This window comes from Lepidochelys kempii, chromosome 10 (assembly GCF_965140285.1).
Source record: "Lepidochelys kempii isolate rLepKem1 chromosome 10, rLepKem1.hap1, whole genome shotgun sequence".
Taxonomy (NCBI): domain Eukaryota; kingdom Metazoa; phylum Chordata; order Testudines; family Cheloniidae; genus Lepidochelys; species Lepidochelys kempii.
The window spans coordinates 49638438-49664292 of record NC_136389.1 but is presented as its reverse complement, the minus strand read 5'-3'; the positions used below and the strand labels follow the sequence as shown (position 1 = coordinate 49664292).

The 25855-nt window shown below is 41.5% G+C and overlaps 1 protein-coding gene across 12 annotated transcripts in view; it reads right to left on the bottom strand.

Moving 5' to 3' along the window:
- PEAK1 (pseudopodium enriched atypical kinase 1) overlaps positions 1 to 25855 on the bottom strand; it is a 237936-nt gene that overhangs the window by 68314 nt on the left and 143767 nt on the right. For 11 of the 12 annotated variants that reach the window (XM_073303488.2, XM_073303487.2, XM_073303494.2 and 8 more), the window contains one exon: positions 3630 to 6913. In XM_073303488.2, coding sequence (XP_073159589.2) covers positions 3630 to 6799 — 3170 coding nt within the window. In that variant the 5' untranslated portion in view covers positions 6800 to 6913. Of the gene's footprint in view, positions 1 to 3625; positions 6914 to 25855 lie in introns of those variants that run through there. The other variant, XM_073303501.2, reaches the window with a different exon arrangement.

Genomic DNA, 25855 nt, shown 5'->3' with positions numbered 1-25855 from the left:
GGAGGCCAAAGACCCATTATAGGGGTTTTGGATCTTAGTACTCTGGAAAATATTTTTACCAAGACGAATCTTGTTGTAATCAACTCCTCTAGGAAGAAGTCCATTGAATGAGCTGTGATAAATAACAAAAGAAAATTGTAATTCTAGCTACTCTCCTTCCCCCTCTGTAAAAATCACATCAGCTGTGACATTCAGCCATATAGCCTAGCCTAAATTGAGGACAACGAGACTTCATCTTTCTACTAAAATATTCTACATCAGTAAAAACAAAAAGCTTTGTAAATCATGCCAAGAGGCAGCACAGGGGTTCACAACATAATCCAGATAGCAAGGGCTGAGAACTACTCACATTGATCTCTAGTATTCCTCCTTGAGGTCAATCCAAGAAGCAGTATTGACTTGCTCTACAAGAGAAGCTATCGCTAGCCCTTCTCTGAAGCAGAGGGTATACCTATGCTGCAGCTGGGAGTGAGCCTCCCAACCCGGGCAGACAGACTCGCACTAGCAGGGCTTGAGCTAACACGCTAAAAATAGCTGTGTGGGCCTTGCAGCTGTATCAGAAACTCAGGCTAGCCACTGGACCTCAAGCCTAGAGTCACAATGTCCACACAGCTATTTGTAGTGCTATCTCGAGCCCCACTAGCCTGAGTCTGTCTACCTGGGCTGGGATGCTAGCTCCCAGCTGCAATGCAGATATACTCAGAGAGGGCTGCTGTGATAGCGTTTGTGAGGGAGGAGTGACTGTGAGGAATGGTGGAGGAGGTATCCCACAAATCCTCTGGAATAAAGATGATCTTTACTCTAGATTTCATATTTTCTCTCTCCCCTTGAAACTATCTCTAGTCATCTTCCATTCTGCACAGACATAACACAAAGCCTTAAATGCAATTTCCTGCAAAAGAATCACTCAAATTACCAGGGTGAGCAGGATTAACTACTGCACCACCAAACAATAAATTTTATTTACAAATATTTGGTAAAACTTAGTTACTATGATTTTTTTTTAAAGAAAAAGAAAAAAACACAGTAGGAAAGGTTATATCCTGTCTCAATTTGAAACCTTTACCGGAAAGACTTTTCTATCCTTGGGACGGGGAGGGGAGTTCATTTTGGTTTTCAGAAAAACCCTCCACTGAGATGCCAATTTCATATTGCCAGCATCTTTTTAACCACTATGCATGACAAAAAAAAACAAAACAAAAACACAACAACAACAACCCCACAAAAACAAACAAACAAACAAACCCAACAAGACCATAACATGGATAAAATACTTGAGGGCCCCATCACAGACTCAAATTCATTCAGTTTCAAACGTTTATTCCTCATTTCAAGAGATGAATATTCTGCAAGTGCTGTTCTGGGTGATTAACTGACCTTTCCAGCGATATCATAACCACAACACAGTGCTAAAGGAATTTAAAGTTGTCAGTCTCTGCCACCTTCATAATCCACTATGGGATTAAAAAAAAAGTTCAGTTTCTCTTGTTGATATGCCTTCAGGACCCCCTACAAATCTGACATTTCTTAATCTGATCTTATTTTTCAGGTAATCAATTTGATCGCTCAGTGCGCTTTACAGTTGTTGGCATTCTCAGTTAGATAAGTGTCATGTTCATTGATCTTTATGTCTTCATGTCTGCAATTTTTCTCTAAGCCTGCTGCAGTCATTAACTGGAGATTTTGAACTTCTTTTCTGTTCCACATATTTTAGCCTGAATTAGCATTAACCTTTACCTAACATCTAATGAGTTAACACTAAGCAAGTGTAGCATCACTTGGTAAATCAAATAATACCTCCTACTGGTGCAAAACTGTAAGCAGCCAGGCCTGGTTCACAAATATTGTAAAACAGACAAATCAAAATCCTTGAACCATATTGTCTTAATTTTTCGTACTGAAAAGGTCTCCCCCCCACCCCACTTTCTTCCCCCTCTTTAACAGCACTCAAAATCAAGTAAGAACAATTACCTTAAAACACCAAAATGCATCAAAGGCAATTAAAAAAAATTACAGAAAGCCCCATGCCACAAAAAGCTACCAAATCTTATTCTGCCCATAAAACTTCCAATGTTTCATTCTTTTCTTTTTTTTTAAATATTCTCAGAAAGATCACAATGGAGTTAGTACTTTTTATAAAACAGAATTCATAGCAAATACAATATAATTACCCTTGAAAAATTCTGAGCTATGATTTCACACTAACACCACAGCTTGGTGGGAAAAAAATAAAGAAAATTATCTAAAAAGGGGGTGAAAGAGAGACTAGCTATTGCAAACAGTAACAGTACAAACATACTCTAGGCAGGTGTGGTAAAGCAAAGTAACAGCACCATCCCTAGGGTAGTTGAAGACACTTTGTTTTCAGCCAGGTGCTATACTGCACTCAAGTGTGGTGATACTTCCTAGATCATAATACCCACTTTATACCCTTAACTTTAATCAAAAACATTGTAACAAAAACTTGAGCTTTCCAACTCTGAAAAATTATCAGAAAAGCAGACAATAAATAAGTCCTTATTGCACCAGTTTTAATAAAGGTGTGATTTTAAACTCATGCAAAAGGCTGAGTTTGACACTCCGATGGGCAGTTGAAAACAGGCTGATTTCAACTTTAGGTTAAATTGATTAGCAATCAGTTTAAGATAAACTGAAATACGAGTGTCCACACATAGATTTCCATGATTTTAAATCAGTTTAAAAACCATTTAAAGTTAAATCAGTGCATTTTTCTTGTATAGACAAGAGTACTGAGAACAAATAGGGTGAGGGAACTTTAGGACCTGACCTTGTTTTTGGTGAGGGTCAGACATCGCATTGAAAGGAACAAGTCTATGATTTTATAATTTTCTATCTGGCAGGGTACAACTAAAAGAATAATCAGGTACAAAAGTTTTAAAATACCTTTTGAGTTAATATATTGGTAGCCTGCTTTCACCAAGGCTTGGTCTACACTACCATTTACGTAGGTATACTTATGTTGCTCAGAGTTGTGAATAAGCCATAACCTTGAGCGCTGTAAGTTACACTGACCTAAGCACTGGTGTGGATAACGCTGTGTCGGCAGGAGGACTTCTCCCACCGACATAGCTACCGCCTCTTGCAGAGGTGGATTTACTAGGCTGATGGGACAGCTCCCTCCCATCAGCATAATAAAATACATGCTAATAAAACCTGTGCCATGACATGGACTATCAGTATTGGGTACTACAGCTGGAGATGTGTTTCTTTCCTCTGGAGGGGCACATGACAGACAGATAGATAGTCAGTATGCACTCTACTTCTCCCTGAAATATTTACCATCCACGTCTACACCAGAGTTCTTTAGTCTTCTATAACATAGAAATACCATGTTAATCTAAAAATTCAGGGCCATGTGTGTTTGATTCAGTGAAACAAGATCGACCTATTGAAGACAGTTCAAAATACTGGATGCTGTTCACATGAAGAAAGGTGCTAATGAAAACGACTATCCAGTAAAATGTTAAAACTGTAAAAACATTACACATACACATAAAAAGTTCTCTATAAAGCCCTTAAATTACTTCCCATTTCTGCAAAATGTACAGCATATTCCACAACACCGAATGAGTGAGTTAAAAAGACATATGCTGTTAATAGCAGTTTACCTGAGGATCTTCTTGGGAATTTGAGATGGTGAAGAATGACTCTTAATTTTCTGTTCAGAATCCTCTGCCAACATCTCTTCCATTTCTGCTTTGTCCTTTGCCTCTGTATCTTCATTTGGAGACTCCACTCTAGCCTTGTTCTGGTCAGTGTTTGGTTCAGCCTGTGCAGGTTCACATCTATACATGAAAACAATGGATGGCTTCTCACTGGAGTCTGTTTTTGACTCACTGAACCAATGGTGGCGTTGAACTGGAGGAGGAGGCAGCATATGTATAACAGTTCCATCAAGACCCACTAATTTCCCTTTTTCTCTTTCCTTCTCTTTGTCCTCCTCCTCATCAGTCTTTCTGCGGCGGAAGAAGCTCTTAAAGGATATCCAGCGCTTGGGTTTTGCATCAGCTGCTCGTCTCCCTTCTGAATGCAGTATTGACTCTGCCTCTGTTGATCTAATGGGACTGGTTGGTTTGTTCCAGTTGCTGAAATGTCTTTGCAACAGATTACTTGCATGATAGGGTGAAGAAGTGGAACGCGGAGGGGGAAATGGAGGTGCTTGCTCTATTTTGGGACTTATGGTATTATGGGTGCCTGTTATTGGCTTTGAAGAATGGGTGGCAAGTGGCTTTGAAAGTGTATCCTTCTGCATTTTAGTGGTAGTGCTTTCTGTGGCACTGGATACTTCAGTATCATTGATGGGGGGTTGTGCAGTAAAGAGAGATTTGGGTCGTACCAGGCTGCTTTTACTGGTCTCTGCATCAGGTGGTAGGGAATATAATTCTTCCACACTGCAAGATTTGGGTCCTGATTGAGGTGTTTCTGGAGGAGACTGTGGGGGCTGGATAGAAGCCACAATCTGAGAAAGCACTGTGTTTGCATTTTCCCTACTGCTGCTGCCACCAGAAGTCTCCTGTGCTCCTTCCCTTTTAGCTGCAGGCTCCTGACTTGTCTTCTGGACTCTTGTTGGGGAGCTGTGGTCAAAACTATGACTTCTTTTTGGTGATGTCTGACCTTTGCTAAGACAGCTATTGTACTCTTGAACTTTCTGAGCCACAGAACCCAGTTTACACTCTGTGCTATTAGTTACCCCCTTGGGCTGGGTAAATTCAGTGGGTTTGCTGGGTATATTTTCAGAGATTTTGCTTTCTGTTTCTATTTCTTCATATGTGTGGCTTATTACACTTGTTGTTTTATCTTTGATGGATAGCTCTCCACTGGTCCCTAGAAAACTTTTATAGATGGCTAAATTATCATATGCATTTGGATTGATTACAATAGGAACTTTGATAGCATTCTTTGAACTCCTAGCATATGTAGGTTCATCATGAATGATAATTGGGAAAGGTGGCATGCCAGCATTGTTGTAACTATTAAACTTTATCTCAGACAAATTGGGTGACTTCACTGGGATGGTTTTTGAAGAAATATTTGTGGTTGTAGGTGAAGTAGGAGCAGATTTGTGGCTGCTTTTCCTTGGAGGGACTGAAGGTCCTGAGCTATTAGCAATTAATTCCACCTTAGGTATCTTCTGTCGTGGGCTAGTACTGGAAGTCCATACTTCTTGGTATCTGACTGCACTGGATTTTTTTAGATTGGCATTTACTCGCCCAGATGATGCAGTAGTAGATATAATAGGTGCACCTGGAGTTCCTGGTGAATTTGGGCTAGATGGAGTACTTTTGGTTTCTGAGCTTTCAGTCTGACCTTCCATACACTCATTGGTCATGGCTGCTGACACATCTACTATAGTATAGGGCTTGCACACTGGTTGTTCCATATTCACCACTCTGTAAGGTTTGGCTTGATCTTCCACTGGTACCAAGTTTATAGTCACTGCTTGACCAGTAACATCTGTAGCACTTTTGCTTTCTTGATTATCACTTTGTACTGCAATCTTGCCATCCTTCTCTTCCAATCTAAGTGCAAGAACTGCCTTGTGAGTCTCTAGAATTTTTGCAGTGTTTCTGGAAGCTTTTGACATGTCTTTCACTTGCTGCTTATCACAAAGACTCTCATAATCTGGTTCAATCAACTTGATCTCCTTAGGGGTACTGGGAGATAACCCTCCATTGCAGAGTTTTTGAGATGAGTTGCTGATTGTTCCAGAGCGAGACTCTTCAGTCAAAGAAGAATCGGGAGATGTTGAATCAGATGATACCATACTCTGCATGCTTTCCTGCCCAAAAAGGATCACAGTTTCTTCTTCATAACCATTTAAAATTTCATCATAGCTATCATCATAGTCTACAGCACAAATCCTCTGTAGAGACTTGTTCCTTAAAGGCACAGTGTTCCATTTTTTGTCAACATAAAACCGGACAGGAGACAGGGTGTTAGCTCTAAAGTTAGCAAAGCGAGGTTGGCCACGCATGCGAATTTCCATTGCTAGCAGCTCTTCATCACTTTCATCCCAACTCTCATGCTCTTCTTGCATGCTGCCAAAAAACATATCATCCTCACTCTCATCTCCACTGGAGAATTCTGGGTAACAGAAACGCCCACCTTCATTACTTATAACTTCAGTGCTTCCACTCAGAATAACATGCTTACTATGAGAATCCTTCATTCCACCCATCATGCAGCTTGGAGGGATCTGTCTTTCTAATGATCTTTTATAGCAATTATTTATTCTTCCCAAGAAAGTTTCCCTTGAGTTCATTTCATTTCCTGTTAGTTGAGGTGTGGTATCCAAACCCGCAATTTCCTTCAACACTTCTGTCAGTCCATTATTATTATTGTTATTTGGTATCTTACTTGCACTATCATTGTTGCCATAAGGCCTATGAACATGGCTATAACCTTCAATTTCATCTTCATTATTATTGTTCAGTGGCTTTTTGTTTAAGACAGCCTTGTTTTGGTTCCACCCTATAATTACTGGCTTGTTCTCACAATGATCTGGTGTGCTGATCTCACCACTGACACTCTGCCCATCTACCACCATCATGGTGGGTTTCACAGCTATAGTGGGTTTCTTTGCTACAGGGGGTCGGAAATTTCCTGTACTTCTACCACGGTGGTTGTTGCTGTGGTTTGCATTGGTTTTCAGATTACCATGTGAGAGGAGAGCCTTTTCAGAGGCTGGGGGCAGTTGGTGCAAGCTTTTGGGTTTGAAGCAATTTTTACATTCACCAGGTTTCCAGACGTGTTCAGTGAAGGTGTTGCAAGCAGACATTTTCCCAGAGCTTTGCAGCTGATGTTCCACTGTTCAGTGCATGGTAAGAACTTCAGACATTTGTTTTCACTCTGCTCATTTATTCTGGCTATGCTTTCAAATAGCCATTTCTTTCTAAAAATCAAAGACAGAAAACAAAAGATAAGAATGGGGGAAAAACAACAACATTCAGTCACAAGTGAATGACTGTTTATACTCATATTCTGACTGTTTCTTCTTTTACAACACTTACTCTTGGGGGAATTCTGTGCCACTGTGCAATGCAGAATTTACGGAGAATTAAAGTTCTGCATAGAATTTCATTTCTTCCCACAGAATTGGTGCTGCACTGCTGCTGGCCGCCACTAGGGGCCACTGGTCCTGGCAGAGCCGGGCTCCCCAACTCACAAATACAGGACACTGCTGGGGGGAGGGGAACTGGATGGTTCCTGGCAGCTGTGGTTCCTGGCACACCCTGAAGGAAGGAGGTGGCATGTGGGCCGTGGCCTCACAGTGAGCAGACAGCCCAACCCGGCAGAGTTGGAGGCCCTGTGCACTGTCGGCCCTGTACCGCCCAACACTGAAATCACCACAGGAAACTCCATACAAGCCCGGTCTGACCAGCATCAGGCTGTTTCTCCCTATGGATCCCCAGGCTCTGGGAGAAGAGGATGCAGGTGTCTGGGACGGGGGGTGCCCCGTGGCTGTCGTCTGGGGTTCGTGTGGAGGTCTCTGGCCCCGTGGCTGGGTTCTGGGGAAGAGGGGATGCAGGTGTCTGGGCTGGGAGGTACCCTGCACAGCCCCCACCAGTACTCCCCAAATACCCTCTCCCAGTACACACAGACCCCTCCAGCACTCCCCAACTGTAACCCCCTTCCAACTCCCCGTCCCCCTGGCATTGTCCTCTATTTGGGAGCCTCTATACAGTAACCCTATGGGGGCAAAAACTCAGAAATCAACAAAAGACCGGAGGGGAAGAGTTTTCCCCCAAGATGTGCTCAGCTGGCATGTGACACACCCAGACTGAGATGCGCAACAAAAATATAACAGAGAAATAGGAAATAAATTACCAAAATAATTGAAACTGGAGTGATTAGATTGTATTACTTTCACAAATAAAATATGCAGAATTTTAAAATATTGTGTGCCATATTTTTATTTTTTTGGCACAGAATTCCCCCAGGAGTAAACACTCTTTGCAATGACTTAAAATAACCAAGTAGTCTCTATCTGACAACTTATAGCTCTTTATTGACTTCTACAAAACCAAATATATGAAAAGCAAAACAATTACATATAGATAGGGACCTACCAAATTCACAGCCATGAAAATCTGGTCTTTTGTGTGCTTTTACCCTGTACTATACAGATTTCACAGAGGAAACTACAGTTTCTCAAATTGGGGGTCCTGACCCAAAAAAGAGTTGCAGGGGGTGGGGAGGTCACAAGGTTATTTTAGGGGGGTTGTGTTATTGCCATTCTTACTTCTGCACTGTCTTCAGAGCTGGGAGGCTGTTGGCCAGGTGCCCAGTTCTGAAGGTCGTGCCATGACAGCAGCAGCGCAGAAGTAAAGGTGGCAATACCATACCATGCCATCCTTACTTCTGCACTGCTGCTGGCGGCGGCTCTGCCTTCAGAGCTGGGCTCCTGCCCAGCAGCCACCGCTCTCCAGCTGCCCAGCTCTGAAGGCAGTGCCACCGCCAGCAGCAGTGCAGAAGTAAAGGTAGCAGTACCGCAACCCCCCCATGATAACCTTGTGACCCCCCACCCACAACTCCTTTTTGGGTCGGGACACCTACAATTACAACACGGTGAAATTTCAGATTTAAATAGCTGAAATCATGAAATTTACTATTTTTAAAATTCTCTGACTGTGAAATTGACCAGAATAGACCATGAATTTGGTAGGGCCCTAGATATAGAACAGCGGTGGGCAACCTGTGGCCCATCAGCGTAATGCGCTGGCGGGCTGTGAGACAGTGTTTACACTGACTGTCCTCAGGCACAGCCGCCTGCAGCTCCCAGTGGCCACGGTTTGCTGTTCCTGGCCAATGGGAGCTGTGGGAAGCGGTGGCCAGCACGTCCCTGAAAAGTGACAATTAGGAATCTAGTGTTAAATTCCTACTTATTCAGTGCTATTGACCTTCAGTTCTGCCTGATAAACTGGAAGCTGAGAAAGATAGGAACCTAAAACTAAAAAAGAAGGGTATGTCACCACAGAAACCTCCTCCAAAATATTAGACAGGACGGGGATGGTTAAAGAATATGTTGAGTTTTCTCAAATGCGATCTAAAGCATTTGATTTAGGTTCAAAGGTGAACGTTCTATTGCTTGACTGAGAGAACCTGCCTGAACAATTCAATTTAATTCATAGTTACCTGACAAAAAGCCTTTCAATCATGTTTTCATCAAGGTCAAATTATTACTGGGCAGATACTTTAGTGAAAGAGAAAATGGTTACTCCAAAAAGAGAGCTGGATAAAAGACATTGATCCATTATATGCAGAAAGTCACACACTTCAGTTTCTTCATGGTATATCTTTAGTCAACTTAGTTTTATTGTCTCTGTTCTATCTTAAACCATATACATGATGCAAGGCAATGCTTCTTTTAGTCACTGGTTTGTTTCACCTATATTCTTCCTACCAAATCTGCAATACAAGTAGAAATTTCCCTCAGCTAATTGGAAAACTATTTGAGAATGAGTTTGATCAGTTCCTGAAATAATTAGCCCCGTGTCAAAAACCAAATATGAACCTACTAAATGTGAGCCTTCAGAATATGTAGGATTTGAGTCTTTCAAGAATTGATGTCTCACCAATTTAATCCTGCCAGGCCAAATTCATCCCAATGTAACTTCAGAGAATCATTTTTAATGTAAAAATACAAGGAACAGGAGGCAACTCTTTCTATTTTCTTAGGCCATTTGAATGATCAATATACATTTTTGATCACAGAAATAAATACAAACTGTAAATAAACCTATCTAGTAAATACAGCTCTCAGCCTGATTTAGTAGTTGGCATGTTATCAACAGGATTGCTACGCTGTAATTGACCAGAAACACAATTGGATTTCATCATAGTATGGCATACAATAGAAGCTATTCATAAAATTGGGCACTTGTATATATGTCAATTTTCTCAAATACAGTATGGTACGGTGCCTTCCTATTCACGCAATGATATAGGAGAGCTGCATAAGAAACACCCCTGTTCAAACACCAGATGGGGCTGCAGTCTAGCACTAGAACAGTTTTATCCAGCACATTCATAGTAACAGAGTTCTCATATTTCATATATTGACTAATAATGTTTAGAGACAAAGCTTTTTCCCTTGAAGATAGTCCCAAAACCTTTCTCTATATAATCTAACAGATATTAGCATTGCCAGATACTGATCTATTCAAATGTTAAGCCTTTGGTTTTTATAGCAATGGGGAAAATTACTTTTCCTTCTTCGTTGAACTCTTTGAAGCAGCTTTGCTAGCCCAACAACCTCATCGTATACTCTTATTATAAAAGTTACATTCAAGAAATGAGTCTCCTGAAATATTTAAGAGAAAGTAGGGAAGTGCCAGAATCTCTCATTCTGGTGATCTCCCTGCTTTCATGTATCCACTACGTAAAAGAGAGAAAGAAAAAAAAAAGATGCTGTTCTGAGTCCAAACGCAAATAATTCAAACAAAAGAGTTAAGTGTGAATGTGATTTTTAAGGTTTAGCTGGTTTTTACAAACTCTCTGAGAGATGGACAGAGATGGATGCTTTGAAATTCTCTCACAAAATGGACAGTTTTATGGATCAGTGCCCTTTAGTCCAAACATTTTCTGATAAAAAGATTGTGGTAAAAATGATGGAGAGTAGCATATTTCATATCTTTGGGTTACAACAATGTTTTAATGCTTTTATTTACTCCCTCTTGTCCAGAGATGCTGAAACTGATCAGCTTTTTTCCTCCTCCAAATAAGAGTTGCATACGGAAAAATGAATCTGAATGTTAGATGTAAGAAATTGGCAGAAACCAGGGAGATTCATATTTAAAAAGCCCGGCTCAAGTTAAAATATTAAAATGATATAGTCATAGCTGTACACAAACTTACGCTTACATATCCCAAAGGCACCAGTATAGAAATCGAGCTCACATTAGGCATACACTAGCCATTAACATTAGCCATTAATAATTTAGAACATTAACACCTAATATAAATGGTTTACACACAGCCTCATGACATGACATATAGTTTTCTGATATAGCCTGTGAAGTGGGCAAGAGTCATTCAGTTAATAGTTCATAAACTACAGATTGGTTTCCAGACAGACACAGATTGGTTTTAGACAGTCACAGGATGTCTGATTTGTGAGCTCTCCATGTAACATCCTCTGAAATCACCTGCAGCTGTGAGAAGGGAACTCTGCACCTTCAAACCATAGGAAATTTTGTTGTTTGTGGGCTGGAAAAAGTAAAGGAATTCAAATATCTATTACTTTCTAATTTTAATACCAAAGGCACTTTGGAATATTAAGAGCTAAATTGATAGCAAACTTGAAGTTTAAAAATCAGTGTCTGAACTCTATAAAGATAGAAAAAAGTCTATCCCTTTCTTCACTGGAACATAGCTCAAAAATTATTTGACATATTTTGCTGAACTACTTTCTCCCCTTCCTAGCCCTTAAAATGACAATGGCTAAACTCTTTCAACTTTAACTATAGGTACTGTGCTGTCCTCACATTCTGAATGTTGTTCTGGTAGCGGTTACCAGCAAGAGGTATCATTTGATAGTGTGCAGCAGAGTCCACTGAAGCTAATGGAAACACATATACAAAGTACCTCATGTTCAAAAAGGAATATTTTAAAATTTCAGTTGGTTGAAATAATCTAACATAATTTGCTTATGAATCTATTTTGCTCTACTATTCAAGAGAAAGGTGCTTGTGAAACTGACACACCCCTGCCCTGATAATCTTCTTATTCTTCAGATATCAAAAGAACATATTCAGTCTCTCCCTCCATAGTTTGCATGCCACCACTCAACAAGCTACCTAGCCATTGAAGCAAATGAGAAAAACTCTGTGGAAATTCCTATCCCAAAGTGATCACTATAATGAATTATAAGAGACTTACATGGAAATATCAGGGCTAATTAAAACCTGAACACACACATTCACTATAAATCAGAAATTGGGCTTCTCAAGTAAAATATAATAGTTAATAATACTTAAAGCTGATATGTTATTCATCCATAGACCTCAAAGCACTTAAGAAATGTGAGCAAGCATTACCATCCACATTTTACACATAGGGAAACTAAGGCTCAGTGACATTAAATAACTTAAAATTCACAAAGTAAGTCAATGGAAGAGCCAGGAATAGAATCCACGTCTCACCTTCTAATGTAGTGCTCTAGTCACTGGATCATACTTCCTTGTTCACTAGATGGATGAACCAGTAAAACAACAGTTTGACAACACTGTAGACCAAATTCAGTCCTCTACAAGGGTGTACTACTCTACTGAGTTCAACAGATATGCAACTGTTTACCTGTGGGCTGAATTTGGCACACTATGCTGATATCAAGCTCATGAAAATGTAACAAACTATTCCACTTATCAGTGCAGTGTGGTGTAAGATGACAGATTCAAGGGCTCTGCATTAGGATGAAGAGATGATCTGTTGAGACATCTTGATATCCGGTGCTTGAACCTTGCATTGAAATGCAGAGGTATTTTTATGACTCTTATTTATTGACCTCTTCTCAATTGCGTGCCTAAAGATAGTAATACATGCATTTCAGGCATTTTTCTTCTCTTTCCACAATGCATTTCAGGCATTTTTCCTTTGTCCTAAATAATTTCAGGTTGGCAATTCTCCCTTAGATGAATGCTGGCTGAATCACAATGATGACCTCCTCCACTGAAACTTTATACCAACATAATTCAGTTAAAAAGAACATAATTGGTGTGCACCATTCCCTACAATTTCAACATTTTAAAAATGAATAGTCTTAGTAAGTACCAGATGGTGACATTTTACTAATTAATCAGGCCTGCTCACTGAATATGTTAAAATGAATGCACCTATTAGACATGTGTTTTTAATGCTTTATGCTGCAAAAACCTCCTCTTAAATGAGTACCTGTTACATTTACTGGCAATATGGACAAGTATGTGTTTCAGTCATTTGCCATTGCAATACCATCACTTTTGATCACTAGGTACTTCATATCAAAGTACAGTTTTATTTTTGTGTTTCCTCTTTTAGGAAAATGATGTTTACCTTCAGCATACCCATTTGTGGAGAGAATTTTACCATTCTTAGTTTTCAGACAGAGTTGCAGCCACCAAGATTCTCTCCTGACCGTTATTTAGCTAGTAATCAACACAAGCCTCTCTAGTAATCAACACATAGTTCTTTTACCATCCTCCAACCATCAAAGAACACTGCCTTTGCAGCACTTGCAGCCCATAGAAATGTGCAATAGGAATCCAACTTAGGTTTCCTGGATGGGAGTTCATAATACTACCACAAAACCACTCGGCCTTGCCTGTACAGTTTTCTTTGAGAGGCACAGATTACAGCGATTTGGGTATGCACAGGTCATCATAAAAAGTATCAGTTAAAAAAAAACAACAAAAATTCATACAAAATCTATTTCGATGTCTGACCTTCTCCATCTCTTTCTTTTAATTTTTAGATTATGATGAATAACTTTGGAAATCCCCCAACTCCATACATACCTTTCTATTAGTTGGGAACACCATTTGAAACTGCTCCATCCCCCACTCAGAGGCATAACTCATTGACTCATATAGGCAGCTGAAATATGAGCAGGTCTAGCACTGATAACTGTGAAACCAAACAGATGTGGCACGTGCCTGTTATGGAATGGAGGAGAGAAAGACGAGTCTAACTCCTACCTCTCAAATAAACTACCAAGTTTAGCTCCTTTGTACAGCTCCAAATGGAAGAGACTCCAAAGCGAAGCTAATTGCAACATCTGTTGTGTTCAGAGACTACAGCAGAGGTAATACAATTTTATTGCCAGAGAAGACATGGTCCCAAGTTAAGGCATGCATAGAGACACACACTTTATATATATTATATATATATTATATATATATATATATATATAATCACCCAGAAGTATTGAGTAATCATGCAGGTTTTCTCAATGAGGTGTGAAACATGCATAAATATATCTGATGTTAGTAGTGTTACAGCAGAGCTTTGGATATAATACTAAAGGCAATAGTTAACATTTATATAGTGTATCCATACATCCTACATCACTTTACAAAGATGGATAAGCATTATTATGCACATTTTACAAAGGGGAAAATTGAGGCACAGACCTTAAATGACTTGCCAAGGTTACATGTCAAGTCACTGGCAGAGCCAGAAATAGAACCTAGGTTTCCTGACCCCTAATCTGATGTCATATACACTGGATTACATTGTTTATTTTGTGAGTCATATGCCTGAAATGAATAAGAAACTGAATAGTAATGGTATTCATATAAGCTTATAAGCGACCATAATTTTACTCTTAAAATGTACCCTCCAGAAGTAGCTATTGGTATGCATTTACTAGAAAAATATGAGCATGTTTATAACCATGTAATCAGAGGGTTAATATTTTGGGTGCTTTGGGGGATGGTTGGTTTTGGGGTGTGTGTGGGGAGACATCTCTCGAGACAGGTATTTATCCAATGCCCAATCACCATAGTATATAGGCTGGAACTTTATAGTGATTATGGTTCTTGGCTACCTTTGAGATCTACAAATGGGAAGCATTGTAAGCGATCATTTTGTCTATCAGCCAGAATTCCCTAGTGTTGAGAACTACACAAAAGACAACAAAATGAAAGTTTTACAGAACATCAGAGAATCATAAACCTTATGTGACTGATGGGAAGGCAATTATTTATAACTGACTAAAGAATTGTAAGACTTGTTTAGAATCACTCTTCAGACAGTAATCTGCTGCCAAAACACAAATTACACAACTAATTAGACCCCACTGTCCTGTCCATTTCACCATAAGGGAAAAAGGATTACAAGATCTTTAATTAATATACTGTAGGTATAGTTACTTGTAAAGTTTCTCCAAGATGGCATGAAACAATCAGGGAGACAACTGTAATCACAATTTCTGTTTTTAACTTTCACTGCTACACTAACATTAAAAGTTGAAATAGATAGCTATTCTAAATTAAATTACAATTTCATAACACCAAGTAGGTTAGGGAACCTCTTAAATGTGTTTTCCCCATTCTAGATTGCATAAGAAAATGTGCCATAAGAATGATCACGTCACTGGTTCATCTAGCTCAAATACCCTGCCTCTGGGTAGACAAGACACAGTGCTGCAGAGGAAAAGAGAGACACTTCCCTCTCAATTCATCTAAGCCAAGTGGACAACTTTGCATATGGGAAGGGGAAAGAAATGCCATCAGTGCCTGCACAAGTAATTATATTACACCCTGATTAATCAAATTTGGGACAAAACACCCATTAATAATGGTAAATTTTAGCTACTGGTTTTGAAGCACAATACAACAAGTAGCTGATTTATCTGAATATTAATTAATTATTCTGTGTTCCAGTACAACAAAAAGAAAATATATTTTAATGAGAGAAAGCCCACTTAATAGCATATTTTATTTTGGAAGGATAATTGTACAGCTATCAATATACCTGAAACACAAAGAAGTCTGAAATTGTTCAAACACTGCTGCAGAGTAAATTCTTTTAGCATATCATTTCTTTTTACTCATGCTAAAATTTATTTTCATTATTTATTGGTTTATCTTGCTTCCTAAAAAGGGGTATATACTATGTGTCCTGCTGGAGAGTGAGTTTAGGGCAGCCTCATCACTCTTTCTACTAATCTATAGGGATAAGAGAAATGTGAAATCATGTGCCCAGATTCAATGCATTTGAGTGTAGTCATAACTCCATTTAGAATTAATCGGAGTTGTAGGACTCAAGCCCCTCATGCGCCGAACTAAGAATATACCAGTAAGACTCTCTTTGGACCAATTCAGTTATCTTTGATATACACCAACTGTGAACACAATAGTACATTTAGGATTCAATTTGCAGGACCCTACACTCACATATATATTTTTATCAGCTGTTAGAGTACATTGAAAATGACTGGGGAGAATTAACTTTACAACAGGCTGCAACATCTGCAGAACGTGGATATGCACAATAAACTATAATGAAAAGACCTGAAAAACACTGACACTACTGTTGCTGTGATAAAAGCTGGCAAGGTATTTGTGGTTACACCTCTGCTTATCACGCAGCTTGAAAATAAAAACAGTGAATTTTATTACTATCCTACTGAACCAATTCTTTCATTTCAATTTATTTCAAGTAATTGTCATTCGCTTCCCTAAACTACTACAACCTCTGGGTTTTCCAAATTTCACATGACACCCCATAGTGCTATCCAACATGATACCACCAAAAATCATCTCTCTCATCTTCTGCTTAAATAAAATAAGCAAAATGCAATGGCATACAATATTCAAAATGGAAATGAGGTAAGTGATGAAGGAATTTGAAGAACAATTATCCAAGAACATAAAAACAAACAAGAAATTCTCTCAGTATATCAGAAGCAGGAACCTTGTAAGAGAACAGCAGGTCTGCTGGACTTCTGAACATTGTAGACAAGTCAAACAATTTCTTACATCAATTTGACCACAGAAGATGTTGGGGAGAAAGCTACTCCGGACCGGATCTTTTCAAGTAATAACAATAAGACATTGTCAGTTACTGAAAAAAAGAGGAGATACTAAAATAACTGATAAATTAAAGAGCAACAAGTCGTTAGGATTTAATAGCATTCATCCAGGAATTCTGAAGGAATTTAAGAACTAAGTGGTTGAAACACTAACAAAAATATGTGATCTCATTAAAACCAATGACAATACTAGAAGACTAGAAAATAGCAAATATTGTATTTATCTTTATTAAAAGTGCTGGGGTGATCCTGGGAATTGCAGACCAGTGAGCCTTAATTCAGGACCAGGAAAACTGGTTGAAACAATAATTAAAGAGAGCTATAAAACACATAGATAAATATGATATAACAAAGATAAAGTACAATGGCTTCCGTAAAGGGAAATTGTGCCTCTACAGTCAACTAGACCTCTTTGACCCAGTCAACAAAATAATAGAGAAACAGTTTATATTTATTTAAATTTTCAAAAAGCTTTTAACAAAGTCCCTCCCAAAAGGCTAACAGAGGTGTGCCTCCCAGACTAGGACCGATGTTATTTAAAGTATTCATTCGTGATTTCAAATAGGGAATGAAGAGTGAGGTGATATTTGCAGATGATACAAAACTGTTGTGGTTAGTCAAGACTTGAGAAAACTGTATAAACTCCAAAGGAATCAAGCAAAGCTTGGTGAACAAGGATCATGATGTCAGATGAAATATATGATGGCTAAAGACACAATGGAAGGAATAATTTGAAATACTTATACATATTGCTGGATTCTAAATTAAGCATAACAACTCAGGAAACAGGCTGAGGTGTCACTGCAGACAGCTCAGTGAAAATATCTGCACAATGAAGAGCACACAAAAGTTAGGATGCACAATGAATGGGATAACAAATGATACTGATGAGAACATTATATAAATCAATGGGATGGGCTCTTTTTTAATATTGTGTTCAGTTCTAGTTATCACAAGAAGAAATAAAAAGGGTTCAGGTAAAAGCATCAAAATATTTAGAGGCATGAAAAGTCTTTTATATTAAGTGAAATTGAAAAGATTAGGATTGTTAGTTTAGAGATTGGACAAATGAGAGAAGACAGAGATACATATTATTAATGGAATACAGAAGGTAAACCAGGCATTCCTGTTCACCTTCTCATAAAACAAGAACAAGGGGAATCCAATGAACTTGAAAGGCAACACATTTAAAACAATTACAAGGAAATTATGCATTGTGTATAAAATTATTAATTGACACAAGACAGCATTGAGTCCAAGAACTTAGCAAGATTCAGAAAAGGATTAGACATTTATATAGATAATGAGAACATCTAGTTACATTAGCTAGGATAAAAAAATATAAGGGATATAAAACTACCCAGCTTCAGTGCATAAGCCAATCACTAACTGCCTGGAGTTACTAAGACATTTATCTTGGGGGTAGGTTATTCCCTAATTGCCCATTACAGGGATTCTAGTAGTGTTATTTGGTACTGGCCACTGTTGGAGGCAGGATATCAGATTAAATGGACCACTGTTCTGATCCAGTCTGGCAATTCCTGTGTTCCTAAGCTCTCCACAAGTTGCCTCCACCTCATGAGACCATATTCTATCTGTCAGTCTTTTTTTTTTTTGGTATCAAACTCAAATTCCTCAGCTTCACAGATTCACTCCTGAGTCCACTTGTATCAGTTGACTGTACTGGAGTGCTACACAAAACCTGATTGCCTTGTTACAGAATCTAGGTCCAATTCAGTGCAGAGTATATCGTGCTTTACCTACGCTTTGTCACTCTAGCTAAGTTATATATCCCTTACATCTCTCACAGGTGACACTTTGCTTTCCCTCATATAGGCCCCTTGTGCTTAGAATATTATCCCTGTATGCCAGGCAACCTGATTCTCCTCCTGCAAAATCCTTCTCAATAATCACTTTTTTTTGGTTAGTCTCATAACTCTTATCTTTCTCCCTCTCGTTCTTTACCAGATACTGTTCTTTATTTTAATATACTAACTATAAATATTGGAACTAAAGATTCATAGGTAACATCCATATCTCAATCTCTCACTGCTATAGCCTCCCCTTTCCATTTCCTTCACTCACTGTTTGTCATTCTTTGCTGAGTTATGTCTAATTTAGATCCCAGTCCTGCAAATATATACACGTATGCTTATCTTTACTCATGTGGAAGTAAAGTTAAACATGTGTGTAAGTGTTTGCAGGACTGGGGTCCTAGACTGTAAGCTCCTTAGGGAAATGACTGTCCATTTTATCAGTGTGGCTCCTGTTAAGAGCCACGCATACCTTTGGCATTATACAAATAATATATATCAATAATGACAGTGATGGAGGTGGAAGGATGGATCAGTACTGTTACTGTCATTCGAAAAGACTGAAGGAATGTTCTTGGCCGCATATGTCTCCCTAAGTAACTTGGCACTTACTAGAATGATAAGTTTGAAGCTTAGTTTAATTAATTAGCTAATATTTGGAAACAGCTTTGAAGATGAAAAACTATGTAAGTGCTAAGCATTATTTTTGTTGGTTTAAATGTTATCACACTGAAAGATAAAATATAAAATGAAGTGAGGAAGACAATGGTGGGACCACATGCAACATTTTAAAAAAATTCAACTTTTGAAGAGTGCTCCCTTTCCAGTCTATCTTTGCTATCAAAAATACAGAGTATGCAAATACATTTTATATACTACCTGATACAGCAAGTGGTTGGGGAGGGCTTGAATCTTTCTGACAGTGTCACAGGATTGTATGTCACATAATAATAATAATCTCTTTGCACCATTTTACAATCTGTATAAAACCATTTCTTCTTATCCTTGGTATCTGTGATCAAGTTCAGTCATTCCAACATGAGGGTCTCTTAGGCATCTTCCAGAACTACAGCACTACAGGTATTTTCTGACCATCATCCCTCCTTTCTTCTTTGGGATGAGGAAATATTTGCAGTGGAATCCCGTCCCATGGTAGTGAAGAACAACCCTTTCTATCATGCTGAGAGAAAGGAGTGAGAAGACTTACTTAATAGGTCCTCATAAGATACAGAAAACCTGAACGCCTTGTTACAGAATGGGAGTGGGAATAGGCACAGACTAGAACTGGATAGAACAACCCATTATAATTGTCTCCAAAACCCAATGGTCCAAGGTGATGGAGGACCATGCTGGCTGAAGAAACTCTGGGAGCACCAAAAAGGAAGCATTGGTGATTCCGGATCCTTGGAAGTGATTACACTTCTCTTGACTGACCCATCGAAAGGGGAAGTTACTCACCTAGCAGTAACTGAAGTTCTCCGAGATGTGTGTCCCTGTGGGTGCTCCACTCTAGGTGTCAGTGCATCCTGGCGCCGTTGATCGGAGATTTTCGGTAGCAGTGCTTGCTCGGGACGCAGGCGCTCTGTTGGTATCTCCCGTCTTGTTGGAATCTTTCTGAGCGCCTGAGTCCTGAACCCCCCTCAGTTCCTCCTCTAGCATGGAGCGATTATACTAGTACTCAAAAGTAGAGGGGAGGAGGGTGGGAAGTGGAGCACCCACAGGGACACAGATCTCGAAGAACTTCAGTTCCTGCAAGGTGAGTAACTTCCCCTTCTTCTTCGAGTGCTGTCCCTGTGAGTGCTCCACTCTAGGTGAATATGTAGCAGTACCCACTATGGTCAGTAGGACTTTGGAGATGCGGCAGTGAGTACTGTATGGCCTACTATGATGTCTGCCATGGTATCTTGCATGATAGCACAGTGTTTGGCAAACGTGTGTTCAGATGACCATGTAGCTGCTCTACAGATGTCAGAAATGGGTACGTTAAGTAGGAAGGTAATGGATGTTGACATAGCTTGAGTGGAATGAGTTCTAATGCCTTCGGGCGGTTGAATATTTTGAATACGGTAAGAGGATCTGATGCAGTCAGAGATCCACTTGCACAGACATTGTTTAGAGATAGCTGTACCTTTCGATCTTTCAGTGATGGAGACAAAGAGTCGTGGAGATTTACGAAATGGCTTAGTCCTGTCTAAGTAAAAGGCGATTGCTCGCCTGACATCGAGAGTATGTAGGGATGCATCGTGTGGAGTCTTGTGAGGTTTGGGATAAAAAGTAGGCAACTATATCGATTGGTTAAGATGGAAGGTGAATACCACCTTCGGGAGAAATTTAGGATGTGGTCTCAGAGTGACTTTGTCTTTGGAGAAGATTGTGTAGGGAGGATGGGCCATCAGGGTGCTTATTTCACCTACTCTCCTTGCTGATGTTATTGCAACTAAGAAAGCTACCTTCATGGACATATGGAGAAGAGAGGAGGTAGCCAAAGGCTCGAATGGAGGTTTCATGAGAAAGTGAAGAATGAGGTTAAGATTGCATGTAGCTGCCGTTGGGTAAATTTCAGGGTAGAGATTTTGCAGGCCTGTGAGAAATCGTTTTATGGTGGGGTGGGTAAAGAGTGAATAACCTTCTAACAGGTCATGGAAGGTGGTAAGCGCCGCCAGGTGTACTTTGATGGAGCTAAGCGAAAGTCCGTCCTGTTTTAGTCTGAGGAGGTAGTCTAGAATGTTAGGGATGGTCACCTTATTGGGCGTTAAGTGATTACGTGAGCACCAGAGGACGAAACGCTTCCACTTCTGCAGGTAAGTTTTACAAGTAGAGTCTTTTCTACTGTGCAGAAGGACATATCGGACTTGCTCGGAACAGGCTAGTTCATGGGTTTGGAACCAAGAAGGAACCAGGCTGTTAGGTGCAGCTTTTGGAGCTGAGGGTGAAGAACCCGCCTGTTATCCTGGGAAAGGAGATATGGTCTGTTGGGGAGAGCCCGTGGATGATGGGAGGACATGCGGAGTAGGTAAGGATACCACGTATGTCTCGGCCAACCCGGGGCAATAAGGATGACCTGGGCCTTGTCATCTATGATCTTCCGAAGAACCCTGTGTAGCAGAGGGATTGGTGGGAAGGCGTAGAGGAGAGAGTTGTTCCACGGGATGAGGAACGTGTCTCCTAGGGATGCAGTCCCAAGTCCTGCTCTGGAGCAAAACAGCCAACATTTTCGATTCTGGGATGTGGCAAAGAGGTCTATTGATGGGGTGCCCCAGAGGGAGAAGAGCTGTTGAAATATTGCAGGATGCAGTTCCCATTTGTGTTCTGTTGAAAAGTGTCTGCTGAGTGCGTCGGCGTGGCAGCCTGGTAGGTAGGAAGCAATGATTTGTATTTGATTTTGTATGCACCAATTCCAAAGTCGGATGGCTTCCATGCAAAGGGAATGTGATCGGGCTCCCCCTTGTCTGTTGATGTAGTACATACATGCTATGTTGTCTGTTAAGACCCGAATAGATTTGTTCTTTATGAGGGGAAGAAAGTGAAGGCATGCTCGCCTCACTGCTCTGAGCTCTAAGAGATTTATGTGTAGGCATGTCTCTGATGTGGACCACTGGCCTTGTGCCCTGTGTCCCCCTAGATGCACTCCCCAGCCAATTAGGGAAGCGTCCGTGGTGAGCATGAGCATTGGGGATCATTGCTGGAAGGAAACCCCCGTGCATTGGTCTTGTCCACCAATGTAGGGAAGCTAGAACACTGGGAGGAAGAGTTAGCAGCGTCCCTGAGGTGTGTCTGTTGGGTTTAAAATTGGAATTGAGCCAGTCCTGAAGACATCTCATGTGTAGCCTGGCATACTGGACCATGAAGGTGGTGGCTGCCATGTGACCAAGGAGCTATAGTCAGATTCTTGCCTGTGTCCTGGGACAAATAGAGAGCGTGCGTATGAGCTGCGTGATCGCGAGGAATCTGTGATATGGGAGCGAGGCCCTGCTCTGGACTGAGTCGAGATGAGCTCCGATGAACTCTGTTGTGTAGGTGTTCAGAGTGGATTTTTGAATGTTTATTTGGAGGCCTAGGCTGTGAAAGAGGGAGATGGCAAAACGGCTAGCTTGGAGTGTCTAGCCATAGGAGTTGCCTTTGATGAGGCAATCGTCCAGGTAGGGGAAAAGCGTGATCCCATGTTTGTGGAGGTGAGCCACGACCATGGCTAGAGTTTTGGTAAAGACTCTCAGTGCTGTGGAAAGGCCAAAAGGAAGAACTCTGTACTGAAAATGGTTGTGACCAACTGCGAATCAGGAAGCGTCTGTGAGCTGGATGAATTGATATATGAAAATAAGTGTCCTGTAGGTTGAGGGCTGTGAACCAGTCCCCTTGATCTAGTGCAGGAATTATTGTGCCCAGTGTGACCATCTTGAATTTTTGTATCCTCACGAATTTGTTCAGTCGGCGTAAATCTAGTATAGGTCTCCATCCCCCAGTCTTTTTCTGGGTCAGGAAGTAATGGGAGTAGAATCCTTTCCCTCGATGTTGCGTCAGCACAGGTTCCACTGTGCCTAGCTGGAGAAGGTGAGCCACTTCTATGCGAAGTAGGTGCTCGTGAGAGGAGTCCCTGAAGAGGGATGGGGAAGGGTAGGAGGATAGGATATGAATGGGATAGAGTAACCGGACTGAACTATTTCGAGGACCCAGTGATCCTGTGTAGTACGCTGCCAGGCATGTTGGAAACTCTGGAGGCGGTGGCCAAATGGGCAAGTAGGCTGTGGAATCAAGGGGTGGTCACGCAGACCCTTGACCAATGTTTCAAAATTGTTGTTTATTCCCGGATCGGTGGGAGGTGGTTGCTTGAGCTTGATTTTGTCTGCGCTTAGGGGGTCTAGAACGATTCCTATTTAGGTCATATGGTTTGGGTTGAGGCCAATAATATTGTTGTGTGCGTAGTCTTTGATAAGGTTGGTATCGTTGTCTCCTGGGAAGAGATGGGTGAATACCCAGGGTGCGCAGTGTCACTCCCGAATCTTTCATAGAGTGAAGTAGTTCATTGGGTTTTTTAGAATACAGTTTGTCTTTATCAAAGGGGAGGTCCTCCACTTTGGGCTGCAGATCTTTAGGGATGCCAGATGCAGAAAGCCATGAAGATGTGTGCATAAACACAGCAGTTGTCTAAAGAGGCTTGTAGGGCCATTCTGGAAATCAATTGGTCCTCGCTCAGAATTGATTTAAAGTCCGCTCTCCTAATCTCTGGAACATAGGAGGCAAATTCAAAAAGTTTATTGTAGTTATCAAGGTCATAGCTGGCGAGGAGTGCAGAGTAGTTTGCAATCCTGAATTGAAGAGTGGAGAACATGTAAACCTTGCGTCCGAAAACGTCAAGGCATTTAAGGTCTTGTCTTGCGGGGTGGGCTGATACTGTGGCTGTTTCGTCCTTTGTGCAACTGCATCCATGACGAGAGAGTTTGTTTGTGGGTGAGAAAATAGGAAGTCAGCATCCTTAGCAGGAACATAGTATTTACGTTCAGCCTTTCTGCAGGTAGGTAATAAAGAAGCTGGAGTTTGCCAGAGTGTCAGCTGGTTCCAGCAGAGCTTCATTTATAGGGAGCGTGATCTTTGAGGATGCAGAGGGTTGAAGGATTCTGAGGAGTTTGTGTTGTGTCTCCTGAACCTCTTCTAGGGGGATGTCTTGACTGAGTGCCACCCTCTTGAAAAGCTCTTGAAATTGTTTACAGTCGTCCACGTTCTGTGGAGGCGGGGGGGGGGGGAGGAGGGGGAGAGCTCTGTCTGGAGCAGATGGAGAATTAGGGGTCAGTGAGTCAGGATATGGTTCATAGCTCACGTTCTCAGGACGGGGTTCAGGCACTCTAGAAGTGGACGGAGCTGGAGATCGAGGCACAGAAGCAAGTAGTGGTTTCATGGAAGAGGTCTGAGCATGAGTGGTAGGAGGATGTGGCCAAGGGTACCACTGGGGCCAAGGCATAGGGTCGGAGAACCCAGGTGCTGTCCACGGGGGGGGGGGGTTGGGGGGGGTGTGAAGTAGGGAAACTGAGGCTGGTGGCTGAGGACCGTAGCCTGAGATGGAAGAGGGTCTGGTGGAGGAGGAGAGGCAGGTGGGGAGAACTCTACCTGCTGCTGTATATCGGGTTTGCTGTCAGTGAAGGTAGCCAGTTCAGGTGGTGAGAGCGGCTGTTTAAAGAGTGAGCCCTGTGTATCCAGGACTGGAGAGTTAAGCTCAGGTGGCACTGATAGATCACATTCAGTGAGGAACTGTTGCTCCTGCTCCCTGGGCTACGCTGAGCCTGCCTCTGCTCCAGCACATTAGCATTGGAAAGTGAAAGTGACAGCGGTACCGTGGGTCTGTTAGAAGTGCTCTGCACGGGGGTCCGCTGCTGGTTCCGGGGCAGGAGGCAGGCTCGGTGCTGACATTCTTACTGGCACCGGGGCAGAGCGCACAGTCAGCACCGTGGCTATTTTAGCACAGAGGGGGTAGGTGCTGACATCCTTGTTGGCACTGGGGCAGAGCGTACAGCTGGCATCACGGCTATTTTTAGTGCTGAGGTGCTCGGTGCTGCGGAGACCTTCCCGGTACCGGAGGTCAGATTCCTGCCTCTGCGATCTGTGGGAGCCACGGCTGAGGCTTTAGAAAGGGCTGAGGTGCCTGCCTGTGGCGCTGTCAGCACAGAGGGTAAGGATCTCACAGGAGACCCTTTACCCTTGTTGGAGTCTCTCCTATGAGACTGCTGTGCTTCTTGCCTCTGCTCCAGAGAGGGTGAAGCAGCGCTCTCAACTGGTTCGGATCTGGCCAGGGAGCATGTAGGAGCGGGTTAACTTTCCCTGTCTCCGAAAGGGGCTGCAGGGATTTTTCCATCAGACATATTTTAAGTCGCAGGTCCCTGTCACGCCGAGCCCTTGACTTGAGGCTCGTACAGCGGAGGCACTTTGTAGGGATGTGGGTTTCTCTGAGGCAGTTCACACAGTGTGAGTGCCCATCGGACCGTAGCATGGAGTCCTGACAGGAAACACACTTTCTGAATCCTGAAGCCCCTGGCATTGTGAACTAGAAATGGCAGGGGAGAGTGTCTCAGCAGGAGACAAGCCTGAAGCAAAAAGTTGTTGCTGATTTTTTTTTTAAACTAAGTAACTATGTAACTATACCAAAGGAAGGGAAACAACTGGGATGTAACTAATAACTATTTCTATATTCTTTGATACTTTTTTTCCTATAGAGACCAGGGAAGAGAAGTAGCACTGCCCCGAGCCCCATCTTCAGCCAGGGACGGTTGAGAAGGAACTGAGGGGGGTGCGGGACGCAGGCGCTCAAGAAGATTCCAACGAGACGGGAGATACCAACTGAGCGCTTGCATCCCGACCAGGCACTGCTACTGAAAATCTCCGATCAATGGCGCTGGGACGCACCGACAGCTAGAGTGGAGCACCCACAGGGACAGCACTCGAAGAAGAATGAATGCTTCCCACTAGGCACAGTCTGTGATATATGAATCAAGGAAGCAGATGGTATCTTCCCATGAAAACA